General features: G+C 32.3%; 3 protein-coding genes across 13 annotated transcripts; 1 reads left to right on the forward strand and 2 right to left on the reverse strand.

Moving 5' to 3' along the window:
* Positions 1-1,348: 1,348 nt before the first annotated feature.
* Positions 1,349-4,340, reverse strand: LOC110639085 (60S ribosomal protein L38). Its single transcript, XM_021789905.2, has 3 exons — positions 4,277-4,340; positions 2,625-2,808; positions 1,349-2,124 (listed from the first exon to the last, which is right to left on the reverse strand). The coding sequence occupies exons 1-3, from the start codon at positions 4,277-4,279 to the stop codon at positions 2,102-2,104; spliced, it is 210 nt and encodes a 69-aa protein (XP_021645597.1). The 5' UTR covers positions 4,280-4,340; the 3' UTR covers positions 1,349-2,101.
* A 951-nt stretch (positions 4,341-5,291) lies between these two features.
* LOC131169637 (agamous-like MADS-box protein AGL103) lies at positions 5,292-6,046 on the reverse strand. The gene has a single exon (XM_058128843.1). It carries the CDS (start codon positions 5,921-5,923, stop codon positions 5,375-5,377), a length of 549 nt encoding a protein of 182 aa, XP_057984826.1. The 5' UTR covers positions 5,924-6,046; the 3' UTR covers positions 5,292-5,374.
* Positions 6,047-7,244: 1,198 nt separating this feature from the next.
* LOC110639084 (endoribonuclease Dicer homolog 2) lies at positions 7,245-21,977 on the forward strand. 11 transcript variants are annotated; one of them, XM_058128833.1, is made up of 23 exons: positions 7,245-7,411; positions 7,648-7,723; positions 7,925-8,102; positions 8,791-8,904; positions 9,841-9,975; positions 11,056-11,140; positions 11,243-11,307; positions 12,903-13,043; positions 13,135-13,263; positions 13,357-13,486; positions 13,589-13,688; positions 14,538-14,733; positions 14,828-14,988; positions 15,157-15,375; positions 15,508-15,734; positions 15,884-16,155; positions 16,274-16,701; positions 16,812-16,915; positions 17,787-17,983; positions 19,181-19,390; positions 20,181-20,591; positions 20,802-21,080; positions 21,381-21,977. In XM_058128833.1, the coding sequence occupies exons 2-23, from the start codon at positions 7,653-7,655 to the stop codon at positions 21,726-21,728; spliced, it is 4,200 nt and encodes a 1,399-aa protein (XP_057984816.1). In that variant the 5' UTR covers positions 7,245-7,411; positions 7,648-7,652; the 3' UTR covers positions 21,729-21,977. The 11 variants fall into 11 exon arrangements, with proteins under 11 accessions (XP_057984816.1, XP_057984818.1, XP_057984820.1 ...); XM_058128835.1 differs by having other exon boundaries at positions 13,637-13,688; XM_058128834.1 differs by having other exon boundaries at positions 7,347-7,503.
* Positions 21,978-26,368: the final 4,391 nt, after the last annotated feature.

The raw sequence follows: 26,368 nt of genomic DNA on the forward strand, positions 1-26,368 counted from the left end.
TTCTCAAAGATCAAGGATAGTTCATTAAAAAAGACCTAATCCAGTTCATAGGTCGGCCTAACAGAGGATATAATACAAATTGAGACTCAAAAATTTAGCCCAACAACCAGTAGCCTATTCTACCCATCCCAAAACAGAGCCCAATCCCACGTAAAACCTTAGGCAGCAAAAGCAAATTATGCATCCAACACATCTACAACCTCCACCTCTCCTCATGAAAAATAAACACTAATAAAAAAATAGGATTTTCTTAGGAGAAAAACAAAGCAAGCATAGCCTGGTGCAAGCAAAGGGAGTAAGATCTCGCAAGGGTAAGCTGCTAGAACCCCTTCGAAAAAACTAAGGGACCATCGAATTAGCGCTAAAGATGGTAAAGGACAACGATGGTAGGGTCTTTTGAGTCGGCCATTTAGTTAGATCCCACAAGCTACCACCACCAAAAGAGATTAAACATCACGCCATAGAAGAAAAGAAGCTCACACTGACTCCAATTGCCCCCCATAGTCATCATGCAAGACATGCAACCGAAAAAAGGATGAAAAAACAAAGAAAATAGGCAGCCCAAACCCACAACACCAAAATGCCCAACCCACAAAAAAATCCATTTACACGTACCCAATAATGCAGAGAGTGAACCCAATATCGAACAGCAAGAAAGTCAACCTTCCCCTGTTCAGAGAGGCAGGCCAATGAAGTGACAGACACTATGGGCTAAACCCTAAAACAGAACCAAGAAAAAATGAAAATCAAAACTTGTACATTGCTTGGAGTTTTTTTTAAATAAATTTGTTTATTCTTAAATTGTTGTTTTTATTTAGATTCAACAGAAACGTTGAAAGTTAATTAATAACTCTAGACGTAGGGTACAACAATTCAAGATTCGAGGACTAAAATGTACTCTTTTAGTTCAATTCTAATCTAGTTTTAGTTTGAATTTTAACTGTTTAGCTCAAGAATAGTTTTAATTAATTTAAATTTCAACGATTTCAATCTCATTTAAGCTATGAATGAGATGAATTTCAAAAAAGGAGTATGGCCTGCTTGGGCACCGTTTGATTTACAAATTTTTATAGATACATAAAATTTATATAATTAACAAACATTTTTCATTTTATTATTATTATTTTTAAATTCTTCTTGCTCTTATATGAAGGACCTTTTTATACACTTTAATAAATAATATAAAAAATATTAATAATCTTAACAAAAGATTTAATGATTAATACCTAAATATTTTAAATGCTATATATGTTTTCGTATCTTAATAAAGGGTTCAGATGTGTCATATGCTAATGAAATCAAGCATCCATGTCCATATATTTAGGTAACTGGCTGGAATACGGAGTCATATCAAGGAATCACATACCCTACAGAAAGAGGCTACCAATAATTTCTACGAAAAAAAGAAGAACAATAATTTCCCACAATCTTTGAATTCTCCAACACCACAAATCTAAAAGCTCATGATCATAAGTTACTTAGGTAAAGGTCTCAAGTCTCCACAAGTATACAAATATATGACTGACAAAATCAAAACAATGCAACTCAACTCAACTAAGCCTTTATCCCAAAAATTTATTGGGGTCGACCACATAGATTCTCTTTCTCCACTGTAAACGATTTGGGTTAAATCCTCGGAAATGTGTAATGCTTCTAAGTCATGTTGTAATACTCTCCCCTAAGTCAGTTTAAGTCTACCATTTCTTTTCTTTTATCCTCTAACCCAATGTGCTCTACTTATTTAACTGGAGCCTCCGTATGTCTATACTTCACATGACCAAACCACCTCAATATCCCTTTTCTCAACTTATCCTCAATTGGCACTACTCATACATTTTTTCTAATACTCTAATTACAGACTTTATCTAGTCTAGTATGGCCACTAATCCAACTTAACATTCTTATCTCCGCAACTCTCATCTTAGACATATATGACTCTTTCATTGCCCAACACTCACTACCATATAATATGACCGGTCATATGGCTGTACGGTAAAATCAAAACAATGTTTTTCAAAAATCATAAGAAAAAAAAACCCAACCTAGAAAGGCGTAAAATTAGATCCTTAATTCTCATAAGGCCAAAACTCTGTTTCCTTCTTCACAGGTCTTGCACACTCAAACCTACAAGCAAAAGATATGAACGGATGATTAGACATAACCTAAAACATGTTTTAGGGACCAAAAATTCAACCCTTCCTATTGTCCAGAGATCTCAGAAAGTGAGAGAAAAGCAAAAGGAGAGCAAAGTTCTAAGCCCAAACAATCTATTGCATTGAACAAAGAGAAAATAAAATTTAAGCAAATCTATTTTTTGAGCATGTGGATTAAACTCATACATGTACAAGAAGTCTATTTGCACGGAACAAACTTGATCACAAAATAATGATATCAAGATCACAGTACATTATACAACTAGCTAGTAGCTACTGAACTACCAACTCAACTCAACTAAACCTTTATTCCAAAAATTTGAGGTTGGCTATATGGATTCTCTTTCTCCATTCTAAAAGATTTTGGATTAAATCCTCGAAATGTGTAATGCTTCTAGGTCATGTTGTACTACTGAACTACCAAAAGAAGAAAAAAAAAAAGAAAAGAATAGAAGGGGTAAACGTTCATACCAAGGGGAAGAGATTGTTTCAACTTGTCAGCCTTCTCAGAGTCAAACACACAAAGTGTATAAAGGTACTTGGAGCAGCAAACCTTGAACTTCACCACATCTTTGCTTCGCTTGATCTTGACAGAACGGGCATCCTTCCTTCTTGCTGTAAGAAGGAAATCCTTGATTTCATGGATTTGCTTCGGCTGTTGATGAGAAAGCAAGGCATAATCACAAACTACTAGGGAATTTTGATTATTGGGTACTACAAAAGTTTGATAAGATGTTGGATAAAAGAAAATGCATATGATTACAAAAAGAAACTATCAATATATGGTAAAAAAGAAAAGCATTTATTTAGCAAGTAGCAACCACTCAGAGATATCATGGTATATTACATAACCAAGACAAGCCATGTTTCCCCAAACAAAATGTAGGCTCTATTTGAAGGCTATCCAATTTCCTTAAAAATAAAATAAAGTCCAGCATTTGGCTTACTCAGTTACTACAAGCAACTGCATTTAGGCCTCATCAGCTTTCTAACTATAATTATAAAATTAACAGCTTGTTTAGATGAACAGATTCCAAATGCTGAAGCAACTGAAATGTAGCTCTCCAACAAGAAAGATGATTTGGCTGAATAAAAAAAACTAAGCTCAGCAGACCATATCCTGAAGCACATTGTTAAAGTCATTTTGTTCTAACCCTAGTCACAACAAAGTAACTTGATTACATGTCAACTACTTGCATTGAGAAAACGTCAAAGTATCCAAACTCCACAACATCAAAATGTATCAAGCTGTCCACTGAGTCAAATTTCCAAAATTACTTAAAATGACATTTACAAATTCCCCTTCCAGAAATTTTAATAAAGTTTTCATATTCCCATCAACTTTTCAAGTTAAAAAGAATCGAAAACACACCAAATGCTGAAAACTCCTAATGGGTGTAAATTATTCATATTGTGTTTGAATTATGCTCAACTATGTTAAATTTTGAGAGAGTGTTAGTCAAGTAACGATTAATTCATTATTAATATGGGTTTACATAAATTATTAAGTTGCTTTACACATTTGATTAGTTGCAACCCAACAACTTATATTTACCCATTCAATCTTATATTTCAATCTTATATTTTTCCAATGTGGGATAACATTCCTAACAAACCATGACTTCCATCACCAATTGCTGTCATTAAAACTATAAAGTCTAGCTTAACTAAAAACAACCACAAGAGATAGCTCTACCAATGGTAGCCATTGAAATTCACAATTCAAGTTCACCAACAGAAAGACCAAATTAAAAATTAAAAAAAAAAAAAAAAACCTACCCACCAATACACATTCCAAATACCAGCAAATGAAAGTAAAAGCAAAGTAATCAAACGCGATTAGATGACAAGTTCATCACTGTTTTGTATTCAATAAAGAGAAAAATTAGCATAAAGCTCCTGTCAATGCAGCCTTATCTACTTCAAACACCTAAACTAAGAAAATATGAAGATCTCTGCGTATTTTTGCACCAAGGAAGCAAACAGATCCTATTATGAACATAAAATGGAAAAATCCTCCGATTTTTTAATTCCTTTTTCAAGTTATCAAATTTCTTCCCAAGCAAAAAGAGAAATCAGATAAAACAGAGATGAAATGAAGCACAGAGGCCAATGGAAATTACCATTTTCTTCCTTCCTCTCGTCTAAAGGAGCTCAGTTTGTGAAGCGGCAACCAGAATCGTTCCTTTGAGCTGCTACGTGCATAAAGCGTTTATATGCACGTGATTAAAAGTTCCAATCCCTATTTTTCATCTCATATTTCCGAAAATGCCCCCTCTTTTTTTGAAAAAAAAAAATTGTTGGTTTGGGTCGTTGCCCTTGGCACAGCTGATTATGGAGTAATGTCTCGTCTCCTTCCTACTCTCAAAAGGCTACATTTGAAAGGCCCAAAAGACTGCCACGCTTTGATTTTAGTCCGATTTTTAAATTGAACTAACATCTTCGATTCATGAAATTAACGGTTTAAAATTGTATAATAGAGGATACTGATTTAATTTTGGTTCGGTTGGAATCAACTCAACTATAATTTTTTTTTAAATTTTTTTAAAAATAAAAAATGTCAAGTTGATTTATAATCGATCAATTCGACTGGATAAAAGAGAAATAATTTTAATTCGGTTTATTTCTATAAAATTCATTCCATTTAAATATTAAATTAAGTCAAGTTAATTTTAATTTGACTCTAAATCAAATCAAATTGCATCATAATCTATTATTATAAGATAAATCTTAATTATAATTTTTTTTATTGTAATTAAATTGATCAAGATTATGGTACATTTGCAAATTGCAAATCAAAGGTTACATTTAATCTTTAAAACATTATGTATTCAATGAAAAATAACTTATATATGAAAATATTTTTTAATATTAAATTAATAATATGTATTTATTATATATGTATAAATATTTTCACGTTTTAATAAAATTATTAAAGACTATAAAATCCTCTCTTTAAAATAAAGTAAAATTTTTAATTATTTTAATAAAAAATATTTTCTGTTAAATTATTTATTCAGTTTTTCATATGCTAGAAAATACAAACATGCATATATATTATGAAACTTTAATTCTCAATTTCTTGAGGAACTTTAATTATCTACGTGCCAAAATATAAGACATAATTAAAAGAAAAAATTACAAGAATGATAATAAAAATTAAAGAAAAAGAAAAGGTTTAAGGAAACAACTTGATCAATTTGTTGTTCTTGTCAACATATCTAAAGTTGCAAAAACTCTAAGGTTTCTTGGTTGGATTTTCTTGCTAAAATCCTAAAATCATCGTTATCATCTTCTGTATTACTATTAGAATCAGGATAGGAATTAGACTTATCTACCTGCAATATTCTTTCCTCCAAAATCTCTTCCTTCTCCTCCAACACCGTCAAAATATCCATTAAAGATTCCTCAGGTAAGTTATCAAGCCTTGTGTCCCATGTTTCAAACACTTTCTTCTTCTTCTTCTCCTTCTTTTCTTTCCTGTTCTCGTTCTTGATCACCACAGAAGCTTGATTGTTGTTCTCTGCGTCCAAAAACCCTACTGCAGGCTGCAGGTTTATGTTTTCTTCACGTGTATATTTCATGAGAATATCATCAACCTCCTTCTTATCTTCGGGCCATGTATCGATCTTCCCATCTGGTTGATAACAGATTAGGCAAACTGGAACACCGCACAGGGAGGAGAGCTCTTCTGCTTTCTTCTTCAATGTTTCCTTTCTCTTCCTGAAGATGGCTTTGCGAGGAGTCAACGGCCCGTTGTTCCGATTCATGGTGTATTTTCTTTTCTTGTTAGTTTTTTCAGAAAGAGAAATTTGTTTATTTATTCTATGATGGAAGAGGCTTTCCTTATAGTGGTAGGATTAGGAAATCTTTCCCCTTAGTCGATTTATATTATAGGTGTTTTCATGGTTATTTAATCCTATACAAAGTATAATTCTTTTTATTACAAAAAATAAAGTAATTTTGCATAAATTTATAACTTATTTATAGAATTTTTATAAATATTTATAAAAAAATAATTCAATTTAATTTCCATATAATTATATTATTTTTAGTATATTTTTCTTTTTAAAATAAACTTATTTTAAATTAAAAATAATTGAATTCATTCCCTTATTAAGTTTTTAAATATAATATTTGGTAAAAAAATTAATTAAATTAAATTATTATAAAATTATAATTTTCAAAATATGAGAGAAAAAACATATATTGTGGAAGCACCAGATAATTTCTTATCTTTTAGGAGAATTTATAAGAGCAATGGAATTTTTTTTTATTTGGGAAATATCAAGTATTAAAATTTCAATAAAATTAGTAAATCATATCCATCTGGGATGTTTCAATATTTTAATTATAAATAAAGAAATATATCATTGCCGGAAGTGGACATTTTTATAGAAAAAAAAAAGAGAAAATTTATGAGAGTATTTAATAATTAGAAGTATTTTTTTTTCCTAAAATTTAATAAATTCTGATTAATTATATTACGTTGGAACTTTAATTTCTGAATAAATATTTACAAATTTTTGAGATTTGTGAAGTTTTAATATAATAGAACGTCTCCTATCCACTCACGTTTACTACACTTATTTTATATAGAATGAACATTGTAAATTTCTCTGGCTTAGTTCCAAATCTTGGGTTCCTTTCTTGCTATTTTTAGCGGAAAATGGAAATTCAAAATATTAATAACATTATGCAGCATATATATATATATATATATAATATTTTTTGAAAAATAAAATTTAATTTTATTGTTGAAATTATGATTGAAAAAATTATTTTTTAAATATATTAATTAAAAATATTAAAAAATAATTTAATATTAAATTTAATAAATTTTAATTATAAAATTAAAATAATAAAATAAAATTTTAAATTATTTATTAATAATATTTAAAATACAATTTTTATTAAAAAAATAATTAAAACTTTTTAAATTCAATGCTTTTTTTTTTTTTTTTCCCTTAGGGGGCTGCAGAGATAGCAAACACGCTATCAGCCTGCAACTTTTCCAATTTCCTATAAACATTTATTTTTTATTTTTTAAATACATTCCACAAATGAAATATTTTCAAATTCAATGCTTTTCACACTCTTTCTATGTCATTTCCTCTCCCTTCTCATCAAAGCTCCTTCCTTGCAAAGTTTAATACTCATCCAACTTTTTCACTGTTGCTTCCTTGCTAAGTTGAACATCCTATGTACCTTTTCTCTTTTTATCCCTCATTAAATGAACTCATCACAATCATAAACAAGTAAGGACATCACTTTCTTCGCTGATCACTGATCACTAAAATTTGAAGTTTCAAGCTCTCTGTTCATCCCTTTTTTTTTTTTTGAATACTTGGTGGGTTTATGTTTTGCAATTCTTGATTCTTTTTCTGCTTGTGAATATCAATTTGTGTTTTCCTGGATGGAGAGAGACTGGTTTTACTTTTCCTACAGTAGGTTGTTTAAGTTTTCACTAATGCCGAGTCCATTGATCATTCAGCTTCTATGGAACCTGTCTACATGGACACAGATGATACCCAGAAACTTGCTGCTGAACCTCTACCATTTGCTAGGAGGTAAATTCTTTTTTTTTGGCTTACTTTTTTTCTCCATTGTTAGCAAGCAAAGGAGAAAAAGAAAGGATTTTTTCCACTCTCTGACTACCTACTGTTAGTGTTTGCAGGTTGTTCATTCATTAATTTCCTATCTTTTTATTCGATCATAATTTTATATATTGTTTTGCGCTTTAAATATTTTGGGTTGTGGTTTATTTGCAGCTATCAACTAGAGGCACTGGAGAAGGCATTAAAGCAGAACACAGTACTGCTCTTGGAGACTGGTTCTGGCAAGACTCTGGTTGCTATCATGCTTCTGCGCAGTTATGCCCATCTTCTTCGCAAACCTTCACCTTTCATTGCTGTCTTCTTGGTTCCTCAAGTTGTTCTGGTCCATCAAGTATGGCGAATCTCACTCTTCTCCTCTCTCTCTCTCTTCCACATGCATAATTGTCTGTGTTTATGAAAAATCTATACACCATTTATGCTTAACAATAAAATTGTGTTTCAGAAGGGTAGATGTGGGTGTTGGAAATGAACATGATTTCACGTCCGTTGTATTCAAATTTAATAATTTGTAACATTAGAATGATGGTTCGAAGATGTGAGGTTGGTAGATCAGGTGTTGAAGATGAGAATTTTCCAACTTCTTGGGGCTCTATACAACTTGATCGATCTAATATTAAGTTTTGAAAATGTTAGATATTGGTGCTCAGGTTAATTTTGGAAAAAGCTGTTTATTTTTAACAATTTGTCGAGATTTGTGAAATTCTCTGACATGAAAGTACAATACATGGTCTACAGTTTTTTTTTTTTGGTTACCGAAGGAGAACTTGTACAAATATTTTATATTGGTATGTAATATGGAAGTAAAAAAAAAGAGTTAAAAGTTACGAAATTTTACGCCAATAATTAAAAATATAACTAGCAAGTTAAAAAAAAAAAAGAACTTTTTCCTGTGTGAATACTATGCCAATGTTGGAAGTTGGAGTTGTTAGACAAGATTATTGATTATTGAAACTAAATTTTAAACAAGAATTTATTTTCGGTTTAATCAATTTTCTTCTTCTGTGTTTCATAATTACTAGCAAGCTGAAGCTGTGGAATCGCACACTGACTTGATTGTGGGTAAGTATTGCGGAGAAATGGGAGTTGACTTCAGGGATGCTGCTTCTTGGAAGCAACGTTTACAAAAACATGAGGTAGTGTTTTTCTAGATTATATTAAACCAAATAATTTAGGGACCAATGTGAGCATTTGACTCAGGAACTTGAACCATTGATTCTGTCCATTTGCATTGGAATTTCTATTTTCGTTTTTTAATGATTTGCATCGGATATTTCCCATAGATGTCCAGTCTAGCAAATTTCACACTCTAGATTACAGTGCTAGACATGCGAGGGTGTGTTGTCTCACATCGGCTAGGTAGTATTTGGGTTTTGAGAGAAAATGTTTCATATTTGACTTGGGCAATCGTCCTCCCACAAATTTTCTTTTGATGGAGTTACGCCTAGTCTATTTTGCAATAGATCTCTTTCAATGTCTTGGTACTAAAGTCTCATATTCCATCCAAAATTTTTGTCAATTTAGGCTACTGTTTGTGTACATCTGAAATCATAATTGTCAAAACCAGTTTTAAGAAAACAGAGTAGCCAAAATATTCTCCAGTTTTCTTAGTTATTGATTGGTTTTCTGATGATTCTTATTGATGATGGGAGGTAGTTCTGGGCGTGGGTTATGCATAATCTTGATGCAGTTTCTTTTCCTGCTTCTACATGGATATTATATTTCAATTCCTTCTATGTGACTATGCTCCAATTATTTCTCATGTGTACTTTGGGCCATTAAAACATGGAAAAATATTCATTATTCATTCAGCAAAGCAAGACTTATAGGCTATATTAAGACTAAGAGTTCTAGACGTCTAGTCCTACTTTTATGGTATCTAGTTACACCTCTACTTCAAGAAATTGTGATGGTTGCTGTATCAGATCGCTATGTGTCCATTTCTATTTGGGCAAGTTTTTCGTGCTTGAATGATGGTACTTCTTGTCTTGACTGCAACTTGTGTAATTTGTAATGTTGCCTTTGAGTGGTGTATGCCAGGAGCAACAATATTTTATTCAATACATTTTCAGGTGCTTGTGATGACACCACAAATTTTGCTTGATGGCTTGAGGCATTCCTTTATCAAACTAGACTTGATAAAGGTTTTGATATTTGATGAATGCCATCACGCAAGTGGAAAACACCCTTATGCTTGTATTTTGACAGTGAGCTCTCTCTCGCACTCTCTCTCTCTCTCTCTCTCTCTCTCTGTATGTTTGTGCGTGCATGCACGTGCACATGTGTTTTTAATTTGTTATCAATCGATGATTTGTGATTAACTGATAAATTCTTCATGATATGAAATTTTTTCCCACAATCTCCCCTGTGGAGACATTCATTACTGTTCTTGACAACTCACCTACTTCAGTAGGGATTTGAGCTTGAATTTTCTTTCCGTTACATTATATAAAATAAGATTGTTCTTTAACATGATTCTTCTGCATTTTTAATTCAAGTTGGAACAAAGTGAAGTGCTTGTTGCATAGCTTTAATGTATCCAAGATAAGGAAACTTGTAGCAGCATATGATCTTGTTAGCTGTTGTCATTTGTATGATTAGAGTATCAAACCGGGATACATTAACCTAATTATGAGCAGTTATGTTGGATATATGGTGTAGTCAAGCTTTGTAGGCATTGATCTGTTCATTTTATTTTCCCTGGCTGATCTGGGAGCTGCTTCTTTTTGTCCCTTTTCCTTTTTCTATTATGACAAGGTTGTCATTTTGATGTGGATTAACAATCAAGGACCTTGTAATGATATATATGTATATTTTAATCAAACATTGTTAAAATCTTATGAAAAGGTTTTACAAAGGAAAGAAAAATGAATAGAGGTATCAGGGTTTGTTAACGTTATGCAAATTTATTCATTGTTATGAGTATCTGAATTCATGCTCTTTACGGTTTCTTATAAGCAAAATCAAAGTCGATTTTTAGCGTGAAAGTAAAGAAATTTAAAAGAAATTCTGACTATGCATGTATAAATGTCACACTAGGGTATAGTAGGAATTGATATATTTCTGGTTTCACAATATCATCTAAATAGATTTGTATTTGTGAAATGCCATTACATGGTTGCCCGTTAAAAAGTGGAACTTTTTAATCAACCAAAGTCACCAATGCTTTTTACTTTGAGCCATCATTTGTGTGGTTGAAGATTGATGTTTCCTTCTTAGATAGAAACAACTTTGTTGTTGCTTGTTTGTGAAACTTATATCTAGCTACATTTGATTTGCATTTACAGGAATTCTATCACCGTCAGTTAAGCTTTGGCAATTGTAATCTTCCAAGGATATTTGGAATGACAGCTTCTCCGATTAAATCGAAGGGTTTGCTTTTGCTACATATAACATTTTGATGTTGTTCACATTTTGCACCGCCTATCAATGTATGTCAGTTGTTAATTTTGACCTCTTTGTTTCTTCATCAAGGTGCAAAATCAGAACCAACGTATTGGCCAAAGATTACAGAGCTTGAGAATATGATGCACTCAAAGGTTTATCTTTCTTTCTCTTGGATTCCCCCCAATAAATACATTTGTATTGCCTCAATACTATTGATTTCTTTGTGTTAATGATTTATATATGGACTGATACTAATGGATTCATTGTCAATAAGATGGTCTATTCAAGAGGAATCTGTATGCTCCTCTTGTCAATAACATGTCCCTTCCCTGTTTTTCTTTCTAACTATAATACATCCTGCATTAAATTTTGAGCATTTAGTAAATTTATGGTGATGAAAATTTCAAGGTCTAAGTGAATAGTTATATTTTGCTTTGCAATCCTTTTCATAAGAAAATTATCCTGAGCATGGTCATCAAAACAATTTATTAGCTTGTTGGGGATCCACATGTAAATTTTAATATATATGCAATGATTTACTCTTCTCAGTATTTTTGATATTCTGTGTCCCTTTTTTCATGTTTTATATCTAGTTGGCCTCGATTCTCGCATCAGATAAATGATGAAAACTTTTAATAGTGTTTCCTATCACAGGAAATGGGAAGATTTTCTAGGGGTTAAAAATCTGAGAAATGATCTGCTTCTCCATGAGTTGTCCATTATTGTTATTTTTAATTTATTTTGGTGCTGAAAATATTTGTTTTAATTTCTAGATAATTATTTGGATTCTCAGCTCTGTAAAGTCTAATTCCTATTCCAATGGATTGATTACATGGTTCTTTTTAATATTACTCAGTGTCCATTCTGGGCACAACTATATTATTATTGGTTCTTAAGCAAGCCTTCATTACTTGGGCCTTTGCTTTTTATTTTTCTCATATTTAGTAATTAGCATATATTATTATAACACTTTTTTCCAATGCATCTGTGTATTGTATGAATGACCAAACTATATAAGCTGATGTTTTGCCATATACTCAATTACTAGAAACACCAACCTATTATACTTGTATTTCTTTGTTATTTTATTCCCCTTGTGTTGCCTTATCTGTCTTTCCATTTTCTCTTGTTGTTTTGGTTTGACCTCTACAGTTTTAGATGACACCATATGGCACATTTCGATATGCATTTAACCATTGCCAAACTTCCTTTCTTTCACTTGAAATTATGAGAATGTGTATCCTGGGTACTTCTTGTTCTCTGTATCATCTTATTCATACAGTACTCATAGCTTTCTAAACCGGCTGATTTCAAGTAGTTTGATGATGCTTTCTCAAATGTAAAGGCACTGTCTGAAAATTTTAAAGTCTCTGCTATAATGGTTGTGAGCTAGGTTAGTGAAAGCAGCATCTTGAACTTGGAAAATCTTGTTTACAGTATCATTTGGTTGCGTTTGGAGGGAAAGTTTGCAGCTAACCCTGTGGCCTAATTATTGGACCCAAGAAATAGAAACAGTTTTGCCTTTATTTTTATGGTATTTTTGAGGTGCATTAAATTTGAAGAAAATTAATTCCCTCCCCTTGATTTCAATACTGAAAAATTTTATAAACCAGTTCTTTACATAGCCAAAAATCCTTGTCTTGACCATTATGTTCCATATGACACTGTAACACATGGACATTTTTTTAATGATTTGTTTTGGGTTAATCAATAAATAATTTTTTCTGTTATTTATTATGTATTGAAGGTGTATACCTGTGTTAGTGAATCTGTGCTCGCCAAGTTTATACCATTTTCAACTCCAAAGTTTAAATTTTATGAGCACACGGGCGTCCCAAATGCTGTACATGTGAGTTTAGCTGAAAAATTGAAGATTTTGAAAGCAAAGGTGTGCTTCTTTTTGTTATTCAGATGCAATGACATATTATTATATTGGTTGATTCATCAAATGGATTGACAATAGGTGTATTACTTTCTAGTATGAGTGCCACTTGAAGCAATCGGATCTCATTGATTCGGCGGTGGAATCTACAAGCAAGAAAATATCAAAAATGCATTCTACGTTGATGTATTGTTTGGATGAACTTGGTGTTTGGCCGGCTTTTAAGGTTTTGTTTAGTGTGTAGAGTACAATTCTCAATTGTCATGACTGCAATTTTATCAGGATAATTGGCATAATTTAATTTATATTTCTCTAACAGGCTGCAGAGGTCTTATCGTGCCCTAAAAGCAACTTTCTTTCACGGGGTAAATCGGATGCATTTGGCGAGAATATTGTTAAAGAGTTCAATTTGGAAGCCTCACAGACATTTGATAATTGCATTAGAACTGGTATTTCTATTTTAACTTAGTGACAGAATTAGTGGAGATCCGGAGAGTCAAATTAGTGATTATTCTTACAGATTTCATTTCCTTCTGCTATTGAACATCTAGGTCCAAAATGGTCTATTGGTGTTAATGCTAAGGATGATGTAGATGCAGGGCTTTTAACTACAAAAATCTTTTGCCTCGTTGATTCACTTCTTGAATACAGGTTGGTGTGTATGCACATTCATTTACCTTTGTCAAATATATTTAATGTTTTTTTTTTTTTTTGGATATCTCTTACTTGTGCAGATCAATGAAGTTTTTCATTGTCAGTTCTTTGAAGTCCATAGATATGTTCTAATATGTGTCAAAATTTTATCTAGTAGACTAATACTGTCAAATTTTATAGCTTATATGAGTTCAAATAAACCACTTAGAAGAAGATGAAAAACAAATGGAAAATAAGAATTGATTCATGCCGAAAAGCAGTGGGATATGCTCAACAATTTCTTGTCTTGTCTCAAGTTGGGATCAATTCTGATAGCTTGTCAGTTTCTCTAGATCCCTTTTCTATAGTAATCTCAAGGAAATTTTTGTAAAGATTAAGTTAATGGCATTTATTTATGTGCTTCATTAAATTCATTCTGAAATTCATTTGAACTAAACAAACTATGAAAGAGAAGTCAAAATTTTTAGCAGCTGCTTTTTTAAATTTTTCTTAGTGATGTGTCAATCAGTCCACCTTAAGCATATGGCATGGTAAAGGAGTGCCATCTATGTTTTATTTATCACAAATCAAAGATGCAAGTTTAATTCTTATTCTTTTACCATGAGCTTATATGATGGTGTGCCTTTTTCTATTGATGTAATTGGTCTCAAGTCTTCCAAACTTCATTTTTGTGAGACAAGTTTACCTGAAAAATGAGCATTTTGTATTTATATGGTTCATTGCAAATAGTTGCCACTGGTGGTCCAAAATGTTGCAAATAATTGAAATTCCAATTCAGATTTTTTTGTTTTTGTTCCAATTATAAATCATTTTGTCCCAATGGGTTACGTATATATTTAAACACAGAGATTTAAACGACATACGATGTATAGTGTTTGTGGAAAGGGTCATCACAGCCATTGTACTTCAATCTCTTCTGAGTGAGCTGCTTCCAAGATATAATGGCTGGAAGAGTAAATATATTGCAGGAAATGGCTCAGGGTTGCAAACCCAGACACAGAAAGTACATAAAGAAACTGTGGAAGAATTTCGTAAAGGCAAGGTATATCATATGTCCTTTAACATCCGCAATAGATGTTCATTAAATTTCTTGTGTTTGTGGGAAGAAAAAGACAGTACTGTCTGTGTTGGAACAGGTGAATATAATTGTTGCGACATCAATTCTGGAGGAAGGTTTAGATGTTCAAAGCTGCAACTTGGTAGTTAGATTTGATCCTTCAGCTACCATTAGCAGTTTCATACAGTCACGAGGTCGTGCTAGGATGCATAATTCAGACTATTTGTTAATGGTGAAGAGGTTAATATCTATTGGCATTCTTTTCAAATACTATCTTAGTCAAGCACTGCAAATTATAAAGCTCTAGATTCTTCATTTTTCTTGTTAAGTACATTTACTTGATATCACTTAAAAAATTGTTGCTGTGATCTATATTTAATCCTTTAATCTTTTCTGATTAATTTTTAGAGGGGATCTTTCTACATGTTCTCGTCTAGAGAACTATCTTTCTAGTGGAGATATAATGAGAAAGGAGTCCTTACGCCATGCTTTTGTTCCTTGTTCACCTCCTAAGAGTGAATTATACGATGATGATTTTTATTGTGTTGAAAGCACTGAAGCAATTGTGACTCTGGCCTCTAGTGTCAGTTTGATAAACATCTATTGCTTTTGTCTCCCTTCTGATCGGTTAGTCATTGGTGCTCTTACTGTTACTGCTGCTAAGCTCTTCATTAATAATTAAATTTAGCTGTAGTCTTAACTTTATTTTCTACATTTGTTTAACCTACTCAATTACAAATGTATTCATGTTTACTGTAGGTATTTTAAACCTGCACCAAGGTGTGTTATAGATGAGGAGAGGGAGATTTGCACATTGCTTCTACCAAAGAGCTGTCCCATAGAGACTATCTGTGTACAAGGAAACATTAAAACTTTGAAGCAGAAGGCTTGCCTTGAAGCATGCAAGCAACTTCACAAGATTGGTGCATTAACTGATAATCTTGTTCCTGATTGTGTGGAGGAAGAAGCTGTTGTTAAAGAAGTTGGTAATTGTTTTATTTAGCATTTGTTTTGTCCCTTATAATTTCAAAATATATTTATATTGCACCTGTGTTCCCTTAGTTCTCTTGCGATTGATTGTTATCGTACGAGGAATTGCTATATGTTAATATGTTTATGATTGTTAATTGTGCAGGGAATGTTCCTTATGATGATGAACAACCTATGTACTACCCACCTGAGCTAGTCAGCCAAGGTTCAAAGGAGTCAAAAGGAACGTACTACTTCTACTTAATTGAATTAAACCAGAATTTTGATTCTGACATTCCTGTACATAATATTATACTTCTCATGCGGAGTGAGCTGGAATCAAATATCTTAAGTCTGGATTTTGACTTTGAACTTGATAGAGGACGATTAACTGTGAAATTAAAGTATATTGGAGAAATTGATCTTACTCCAGAGATGGTATGCTAGTTTTCTTCTTTTTGGTCAGAGGGGTATAATATCTAATTGTAAAATAAAGTAATTAGTTCTTTTTTCTGGCTTGATTATTATTATTTTTTTTTTTGGTTTATGTTGCCAGGTCCTTATATGTAGGAAGTTTTTGATTGCTCTTTTCAAAGTTCTTGTGGATCGTAATTTAAATGAATTAGAGGAGATTTTAAATGGATTGCAGCTGAGTAATGATCCCGAGATTGATTATTTACTTCTTCCATCCATGGGCTCATGTCAGAAACCTTCCATTGACTGGAATTCCATTATCTCTATACTGTTCTCACATGAAAATGCATGGAAGTATCATGTGAATTCTCCTCTGAAGGACTGTACACGTACTATGTGGACAAAAAATGGTCAGGTATGCAAATGCATGCTACAGAATTCTTTGGTCTACACACCACATAATGGAGAAGTCTATTGCATTGAAGGCATATCTGATCATTTGGATGGAAGGTCACTTTTGAAGTTGAAGAATGGAGATTACACAAGTTATAAGGAGTATTACAAAGATAAGTAAGTATTATTTATTTACCTTTGACATTTTCCCCCCTTTTCTGGGTTTTTGTTTCAATATTAATTAAATTCTATTATATTTGTTTGCCCAATCTAACATGAAATTTCAGGTATGACATCGAACTGCTATTTGATCAAGAATTACTTCTTAGAGGACGGCATATTTTTCCCTTGCATTATTACCTTCTTAGATGCAGACAACACAAGGGAAAAGGTCATATAATTTCATTTTCTCACTTACCTCATTAATGCAAAACAAACCTCTATCTGAAATTAAAATTATCTACAATTGAGCACATCTCATTCACTTCCATGGGCTCAAGATTTTCTCATTTATCTGCAATCATGCGCTTCTTAGTTCTCATTCACTTGTCATTCATTTTAAGTTGGTAGAGTGTCATTCTTTTTTGTAAACTTCAGTGTTTTCTTCTTAGAAAAATCAGGAGAACAAGTAAATTCCTTCTCTTTTCTTTATTATCTATTTTTCTCTTGTTATTGGTTTTCCTTGATGTTTTTGAGCTAACTATTGCCTTTCCTGAAATAGTAGCTGGATGACCTGCAACATTATTGCACTGCCTTAGATCTGTTAGTTGTTGGTCTTGCTATTGATTTTTTCTTGGAAACAAACCTGTGGTTACTGCTGGTTATATTCTGTTTGGTATTCTACTTGTGGAGCTGCAAGCAGGCCCTTAAATTTGCTTTTTGGTAGGAAATTTAAAATTTAAGGATTTGAACTTGACTTTCAAATCTATTCAAAATAAGAAAAGTTTTAGTTGAAAATTGCATAAATGAATTTTTTGACTGATAAAGAATATGAACAGAAACATTTGTAGTCTCTAGTCCAAATTTCAGTGTTTGAAATAAACCTTGTTTTTAAGTATTTCAAATTCTCCCTGAAACAAGGTTTTATCTGCATTTGTTGGTCTAAAGAAATAAAAATCAATGCCCTGTAAACTTTGCTCAAGCAATTTACCCAAAAGCAACCACAATTCAAGTCCTATTTTATTAGCTGTGCTGAATAACTAAATTGTTTTTATTAATTGTATTTTAATTTTTGGTTTTTTTTTTGTTTTCTGTTCCTGCAGATTCACAAAATGCATATGTTGAGTTGCCCCCTGAACTTTGTTGCATTAAAATGTCACCTATATCCATAAGTACTTTCTATTCTTTTACATTTGTTCCATCAATCATGCATCGAATTGAGTCTTTGCTCATTGCTGTCAACTTGAAGAAGATGCATTTGGATCACTGCACACAAAATGTCGTTATTCCAACCATCAAGGTACTCATTCTGCTTCACCAGATTTGATTTAAGCCTTAATCCCTACCCATTAAGTCCTTCAGTGCTGTTATACTCTATAGCAATACTATGAACCTATTTTTATTATTTAGGCTGAATGCATTAATTAAACTCCTGACATTTATCAAAAAAGCTGTGTGGCACCCTCCCTCAACTTTAAAAATGTATTGTTTCACACCTGAATTTTCGTAATTTAATAAATTTAAGAAGATTTAAATTGAATACGTAAATTAACCTTTAACCTTTACCAAAAAAGCCTAATGGTACCCTCAACTAGTCCAATTTCTCCTTAAATTTTGATGGTGACTAGGATTGCAAGGTTCACTAAATTCCACTTTATAAAGTTAAAGTGCGAGATAAGACATTTTCAAAGGGCAGGGTGCCACAATGCTTTTTAGATAAAGGTTAGGGTTAAAACATACTTTCGGCCTATTATTTATGGAAAGAGACGCACATTGAGAATTTCATTTTTGTGCTATATTTCCACATTCCATAATCTTTTAATTGGAAACTCATCAATGAATGAGAAGTTTTTGTGATATGCAAACAAGTATGAAAGTTATCCTATTACTGGACTAATGATGCCAGTGTGGTCAAGGTGGATTATTGTGTTCTCTTAGTTGGCTATGTGTGTGGCACTTTCATTAAAGATAGTCACTGAAGATTTCTATTCCAGTGATAATCAGGCATCCTGTTTAAGTAGAGACTGATCAACAGCACATAAGAGTTGCTTACAGCCCGCATCAGAAGTTTAAAGTGCCATTTGTATGCAGACACTTATAGCTTTGAATAATTGGTTTCAATTCTATCATTTAGTCGTGAATGTTATATCCTGTTTTTTATTTTATTCTAGTGTATATAATAGTTGCAAGCAAATATGTGGATGTGTTGTTCTGGCCAGAACCGTAATTCTTTAACATTCACTTAAATCATCGTGTATTTTTTTGTATATTAAGTTATTCCCTAAATGTATTGGTTCTTTTTTTTTTCTTTTGTCCTCTAATATTCAAATGATAATCTGCCGCTTAGTTTTTATTTTTGATTTGATCAGATGTTAGACAATCAGGTCTGGTAGATTTCAACACTTGTTTTCCTCTCTTTTTTTTTTTTTCCATCTCTAATGTGTGTCTTGTTTGAAATATTTGTTTTGACTTATGATAACCCAATTTTATATGGTAGGTTTTGGAAGCAATTACCACAAAAAAGTGCCAAGAGAAATTTCATTTGGAATCACTAGAGACTCTTGGGGATTCTTTTCTTAAATATGCTGCTAGTCAGCTGCTATTCAAAACATACCAAAAACATCATGAGGGCTTCCTCAGCATTAAGAAGGACAAACTTATTAGTAATGACACACTTTGCAAATTAGGATGTGACTGCAAACTGCCGGTAATCTTTTCTTTTAAATATTCATTAAAAGATTTTTATATTTCCATCCTTATTAATTTAATATTATTCTTATGATTCCTGTATGCTTAATTATGTTCATCATTGGCCTTTACATGTATTCTTCTTCTTTCAAAATAGTTTGCATTGTTTTTATTTTTTTTTATTTTCTTATTTTTAGTTTGTTGTTGACTAGATTGATTACTTTCATTTTACATTTTTTTCTTTGTGATTGGTACCATTATTTCTTGTGAAGAAAATTATTAATTGCATGGAACAGGGGTTTTGCATGATTCCATGGGTTGTGCTTCTTTCTTTGAATGGGCTAGTTTTCTATCTTTGAGGCTCTCTCCCATATGTTTTCTCTTTTATTTTCTTTATTTATTTTTCAGCCATTAAATGTTGATTTTGAAAATGGCTAATAGCTTCAACTTGCATAATCCATGTGTAAATTGTACATTTTTGGAATGCTTAAATGATCAACAAACTGGAAAAAATACACAAAAATATTGAATTTTCTTATTCCTATAAATAACTAGAAAATACTATTCAATAAGAAAAAAAAAAGGTTCATTCAATCTATCATTCTCATTTGAATCTTCTGAGAATTCACTTGAGCTATTATTTGAACTTTCGTTTTTAGCCGAGTGTTTTCTTTATGGTGCTAGCAGCCTAACGTAACTATCAAAACTTAATGAATTTATTGAAATGCCTTTAATAGACATAATCTAGCATTATTTTGCAATATATAAGCAATTCAAAACTCTGCATTGCTTATCCTTCTCAATTGCAGGGATTCATCCGCAATGAGTCTTTTGATCCAAAAAACTGGATGGTTCCTGGTGATGCTTCTGGAAATTATTCATTACGGGAGGATTTTATCTCCAATGCAAGGAGTCTATACATAACAAGAAGAAGAAAATTAAAGAAAAAGAAAGTTGCTGATGTTGTTGAGGCACTTGTTGGTGCTTACCTCAGTGCAGGTGGTGAAATTGCTGCCTTATTATTTCTGAATTGGATTGGTATAAAGGTAGATTTTTTTAATACACCGTATGAGCCACAATTCCAAGTGAAACCAGAGGACCACATTGAGATCCGCCACTTAGAGTCTCTATTGAACTACTCTTTTAGGGATCCTTCTCTGTTATTGGAAGCACTTACTCATGGTTCTTACATGCTTCCTGAGATTCCAAGATGTTATCAGGTATTTTTATTGCAATTATGTTCACATTTCTGCTATTTATATTGTGTATAGAATCTAATATTATATCTTTTCTCATTGTATAAACTGATGATATAAATGGTAATTGTAGCAATTTCTCTTTCCATTTATGCATTTAATTTTGTAGATGTTAGTGAGTTCTTAATGAAGTTGATCTTAACTTCAATTACAATGTCTTTAATGGCTACCTAGCGGCTGGAATTTCTTGGAGATGCAGTGTTAGATTACCTTATCACAGAGTATTTGTATGGCAAGTATCCTGAGATATCGCCAGGACTATTAACTGAAATGAGATCTGCTTCAGTGAACAATGACTGCTATGCAAGATCTGCAGTTAGGGAAGGACTGCATAAGCATATTCTCTACACATCTCAAAAGCTTGACAAGGATATTGGCTTTGCAGTCAAATGTTGTGAGAATTATTCTTCAGAATCAACTTTTGGATGGGAATCTGAGATATCTTTTCCCAAGGTCAGTTGATAGTGTTACTGCTTTTAGTATAATAGTGGTTGCTTCAAGCTAGTTTAGCTATATTTGTCTTCTTGGAATTGCACTATGCTCTGTCAGTGTTTTTAATTCTCCTTTATGTTTAGGGTTCTGCTTATCAAGGTCATAAATTTTATTTCGTTCTAAATTTTGCATCATATTCTTGAATTATTGTTTCCATTAGTTTTTCTAGAATTAGTTGGATTTCATCATATGACTCCATTCTTTTCGTTAATAAACTTTGTTAAGGGTAGCTTATAAATGGTTATTCCTATGTTGTGACAGGTTCTTGGAGATGTGATGGAGTCTTTGGCAGGAGCTATTTTTGTTGATTCTGGATACAACAAAGATGTGGTCTTTAGGAGCATAAGGCCACTTTTGGAGCCTTTGGTTACTTTGGAGACACTTAGATTAAATCCTACGAAAGAGCTTAACGAATTATGTCAAATAAAACATTTTAAAAAGAAAAACCCCTTTGTTCCTCTCAACAATGGCATGTCTTCTGTCACTGTTGAGGTTAAAGCTAATGGGGTAAAATTTAAACACACATCTACAGCTGCAAACAAGAAGACAGCTGAAAAATTAGCTTCTAAAGAGGTTTTGAGGGTCTTGAAGGAAAAATTTAACATCTAGAGAAAATCAGATTGGTGTGCAATTAAAAGCTAGTATCAACTTTCTGATGTTAGCAGAGTCGCTTATCAGCTTAAGCAGCAGCCATTGGTGTTGCTGTCAAGACTGGGGCTATAAGAGTTAAAATTCTGCCATAATGTACTGTATTAGATGCTGCATCTTGGTTCCTTAAAAAATTCAAAATGTAATGTGACCTTTTCTTTTTCTTATTTACCATTAATGGTATTAATGTTAATATGAATCCATTTATCCCCTTTCTTTTTAGCTGAAAATTTCATTTATCATTAATGTCTTTGATAATTTCTCTTTCAATAATGGAAAAGGAAAAAAAAGCATGTTAGAAATAAATTAAATCGTTATAGATTACATAATTAAATAATATGTGTATCTAGAAATACGCTTGTATCCATGATTTCCTATGAACAATGAAGAATGAAAGTGAAAGGGTAGGTTCACAACTTTTAATATCCACAGCATTCAAATTCTATATGAATTATATCTAATGTTAAATGGGGTTATCAGAATATATATAAGGCTAAGAGTTGGGGCATCTTCCTTAGTGGGCTTATGGACAATCTGATTCATTATAGGCTTGTCCAATCACATGACCCAATTCATTTAGATATTGCCAATTGCTAAACTTATTATTTGATATTATTATTTAATCTGTCAATGAGTTTAACAATTGATTAATATTAATTCATATCCAGATACAATTAGAGAATCTAATAATCTCCCATTTGGATAGCAGTAATCAATTTATTAAACTAAAAGTATAGATTAATAAAATACAAAACAATATCCAATAACAAGCAATTTAACCTATAAAATTCAGTTAATGTAATGGTAAACAATATAACATTGAATACGATAAGGAAAACAATATTAATCTAATAATAAGTAAACAATTTAACCTATAAAATCCAGTTAATGTAATGGCAAACAAAATAACATTGAATCCGATAAGGAAAATAATATTATATATATGTGCCAATAAAATCTTAAAAATAAAAACTGAATTTAAATGGAATATGTGACAAGATATGTTCAAAAAACAATGGTCTAAGTATTCCATACAAACGCTAACTCAAATGTAACATAAAACAGACTCTCACTAAACCAAAGCATCATCAAAAGTTTTCATTACACCCACATGCGCAACATGCTTCTGAAAAACACTAATGGGCAAAGCTTTGGTTAACGGATTCGCAATCATTCGGTCCATAGTAATATGTTCAATCCGAGTCTGTGATTTACGAATCTTCTATCGAACAAACAGGAATTTGACATCAAAATGTTTAGTTCGACTAGAATTCCTGTGATTTTGAGAGAAGCAAACAGTAAGAGCCTTGTCGCAATAAATGGTCAAGGGCCTTGAGATGCTTTCAACAACAAGCACACCAGAAATCAATTTCTTTAACCAAACAGCTTGACAAGTGGCCTCATAACAAGCAACATACTCTGCTTCCACAGTGGAGGTAGCGGTAAGTGTTTATTTGGCACTTTTCCAAGAAATAGCTCCTCCAGACATCATGAAGATGTAAACAGAGGTAGATTTTTTATCATCTACACAGCCTGCAAAGTCAGAATCAGAGTACCCAATGACTTCCAGATTGCTAGATCTTTTATAAGTCAACATATAATTCTTAGTACCCTACAAATATTTCATAACTTTCTTTGCAGCTTTCTAGTGACTCCATCTAGGATTACTTAAGCATCTACCAAGGACACTAATAGCAAATGCTATATCAGAACGAGTGCATGCTTGAGCATACATCAAGCTCCCAATTGCAGAACTATATGGAATCTTTTCCATTTCAGTCCTTTCCTTGTCATCCTGAGGACACTGAGCTTTAGAGAGTTTCTCACCTGAAAGAACAGGTGCAATAGAAGATGAGCAAGTGTGCATGTTAAATCTTTTAAGAACTCGATCAATATAAGTTCCTTGAGACAAACCTAATATGCCTCGAGACCTATTATGGTGAATCTGAATACCCATAACATATGTGGCCTCACCAAGATCTTTCATGTCAAAGTGACTATAAAGCATGTATTTTGTCTCGTTTAAGCGATTGATGCTATTACTGGCAAGAAGAATGTTATCAACATACAATACTAGAATAATGAAATGGCTCCCACTCACCTTCTGAAAGATGCATTGATCTGAAGCATTCTCCTCAAAACTAAGAGAAGTCAAAACTTGATCAAACTTCAGATACCATTGTCTAGAAGCCTGTTTTAACCTGTAAATGGATCTTTTCAACTTGCACACTAAGTGTTTTTTACCAGCTTCTATGAAACCGTTAGGTTGAACCATGTACACATCTTCATACAAGTCTCCATTTAAGAAAGCTGTTTTAACATCCATCTGATGGAGTTCTAAGTCATAATGAGTAGTTAAAGCCATAACCACACAAAAGGCATCTTTAGTGGACACTCGGAAAAATGTTTCTGTATAATCTGTACCTTCCCTCTAATTATAACCTTTTGCTACTAGTCTGGCCTTGTACCTTTCTACTTCACCTTTGACTCCACGTTTGGTCTTAAAGACCCATTTACAACCTACAGCTTTACAACCATCTGGTAATTCAACAAAATCCCAGACTTGATTGTGATACATAGAAGATAGTTCATTCTGCATGGCTCTCATCCATTCTGAAGAATTAGGTCCACATATAGCCTCCTAATAAGAAATAGGATCAGAAATATCAGCGCCTTCAAACTCGTGTTCCTGTAAATAGACCATATAATCATTTGATATTGCAGGTCTATGAATCCTTTGAGATTTTCTCAAAGGTGCAACTTCACTAACTGTATCAGGCCCCTCAACATCTACAATTGGTGGTTCTAAATTGACATCAACAGGATTTTGAACTTCATCATTACTCTCAGGAGAATTAAAATCTACTGAGGAAGGCAGCAAAGGAACAAGAAAAATAATAGTCTCATCTCTAAGATTGACAACACGAGGTATTTGACTCCCACTATCCATTTCATCCTCAAAATAAATAGCACAATCTGATTCAATCACTTTAGTAGAATGAGTTGGACAGTAAAATCTACTACCTCTAGAACTTGTACAACATCTAATAAAGAAACCACTAACAGATTTAGCATCTAGCTTTCTGATCTGAGGGTTATATGGCCTCACCTAGGGGTGGCCACAGTCCGATTTGGAACCAGAACCAAACCGGTTAGGTCAAAACTAGACCGAAACCGGTCAAAACTGAAACTGGCTTCGAACCGGACCGAAACTATCTTTCTATGGTTTGGTTCAGGTTCATATTTTTTAGAAACCGTGAACTGGTGGTTCCAAACCAGATTGAACCTACGGTTTCAAACCAGACCAAACTAGCGATTTAAATACAAAAAAATTCAATAAATACATCACTCCACTCCTAATTCATATATATATATGTGTGTGTGTGTGTGTGTGTGTGGTTCTGAACCGGATTGAACCTACGGTTTCGAACCAAACGAAACTAGCGATTTAAATATAAAAAAATTCAATAAATACATCACTCCACTTCTAATTATATATATATATATATATATATATATATATATATATATATATATATATATATATATATATATATATAATTCTCTATATAATTATTCTTTACACTCTCTTTAATTCTAAATACTCTTTCAATTTCTCTCAAATTTTCTAAATAATTATTTTCTACACTCCTTTTAATTCTCAGTACTTTCACAATTTTCCTACTTTATTATTTTATATGATCACTAAAATTTTTAATACTATCTCAATTACTCTGTTATTATTTTATGTCTTCAATAAAATTTTCAATACCCTCTATTTTGATTTTTTTTTTCTTTTATATTTTTTTAATTATCAATTATCATATAATTTTTTTAAAAAAGGCAAGTAATACTCAACTCAACTAAACTTTTGTTCCAAAAATTTATTGGGATCGGCTATATGGATTCTCTTTCTCCACTCTAAACGATTTTGGGTTAAATCTTCGGAAATGTGTAATGCTTCTAGGTCATGTTGTACTATTCTCCTCCAAGTCTACCTTTTTTTTTCTATCCTCTAACCCAATGTGCTCTACTTGTCTAACTGGAACTTTCCTATATCTACGGTTCACATGACCAAACCACCTCAATCTCCCTTCTCTCAGCTTATAAATAAAAATTTTGATTCCTCTAAATTCTAAAGGGATACATAGGTAAAATTAAGTTCATGCACCTTTTTCTATTTTTTTTTTAAATTAAGTTTATCTCTACTTTTTTAATAAGTTCAACTCTTTGCTTATTAAATTTTTCTTAAAAATAAGTTATGTTTATTCTTTTTTTTTTCTTATTTTATTTTGATTGAAAGATTTCTAAGAAAAATTAAAATATTTTTATAAATATAACTTAAATTCTAAATCAATAAAAGTTTTCTCTAATTTTTTCCTTTAAGTCACTCTTAAACCGCCCCTAAACCGCTTCCAAACCGTCCTTCAAACCGTCTTGAATCACTATTTTTGAATCGCTCTTTAAACCGGGGCTCGGGTGAACCGGCGGTTCAGGAACCGTCTTCCAAACCATCCCATGATGGTTTGGTTTAGGTTCATGATTTCATTGAATCTGAACTAGCAGTTCAGGAATCGTAACCGACGGTTCCTGAACCATGG

The sequence above is a fragment of the Hevea brasiliensis genome, chromosome 10 (assembly GCF_030052815.1).
Source record: "Hevea brasiliensis isolate MT/VB/25A 57/8 chromosome 10, ASM3005281v1, whole genome shotgun sequence".
In the NCBI taxonomy this organism is placed as follows: Eukaryota; Viridiplantae; Streptophyta; class Magnoliopsida; order Malpighiales; family Euphorbiaceae; genus Hevea; species Hevea brasiliensis.

Excerpts from the sequence above, each read along its gene's own strand:
- LOC131169637 (XM_058128843.1), bottom strand. The coding sequence starts at position 5,923 with ATGAATCGGAACAACGGGCCGTTGACTCCTCGCAAAGCCATCTTCAGG.
- LOC110639084 (XM_058128833.1), top strand. The coding sequence starts at position 7,653 with ATGGAACCTGTCTACATGGACACAGATGATACCCAGAAACTTGCTGCT. Across the intron at positions 8,905-9,840 it reads AACGTTTACAAAAACATGAG|GTGCTTGTGATGACACCACA; the intron begins GTAGTGTTTTTC and ends ATACATTTTCAG. Across the intron at positions 20,592-20,801 it reads AGATTCCAAGATGTTATCAG|CGGCTGGAATTTCTTGGAGA; the intron begins GTATTTTTATTG and ends ATGGCTACCTAG.
- LOC110639085 (XM_021789905.2), bottom strand. Across the intron at positions 2,125-2,624 it reads GAAACAATCTCTTCCCCTTG|GTTTGAGTGTGCAAGACCTG; the intron begins GTATGAACGTTT and ends TTTTGCTTGTAG.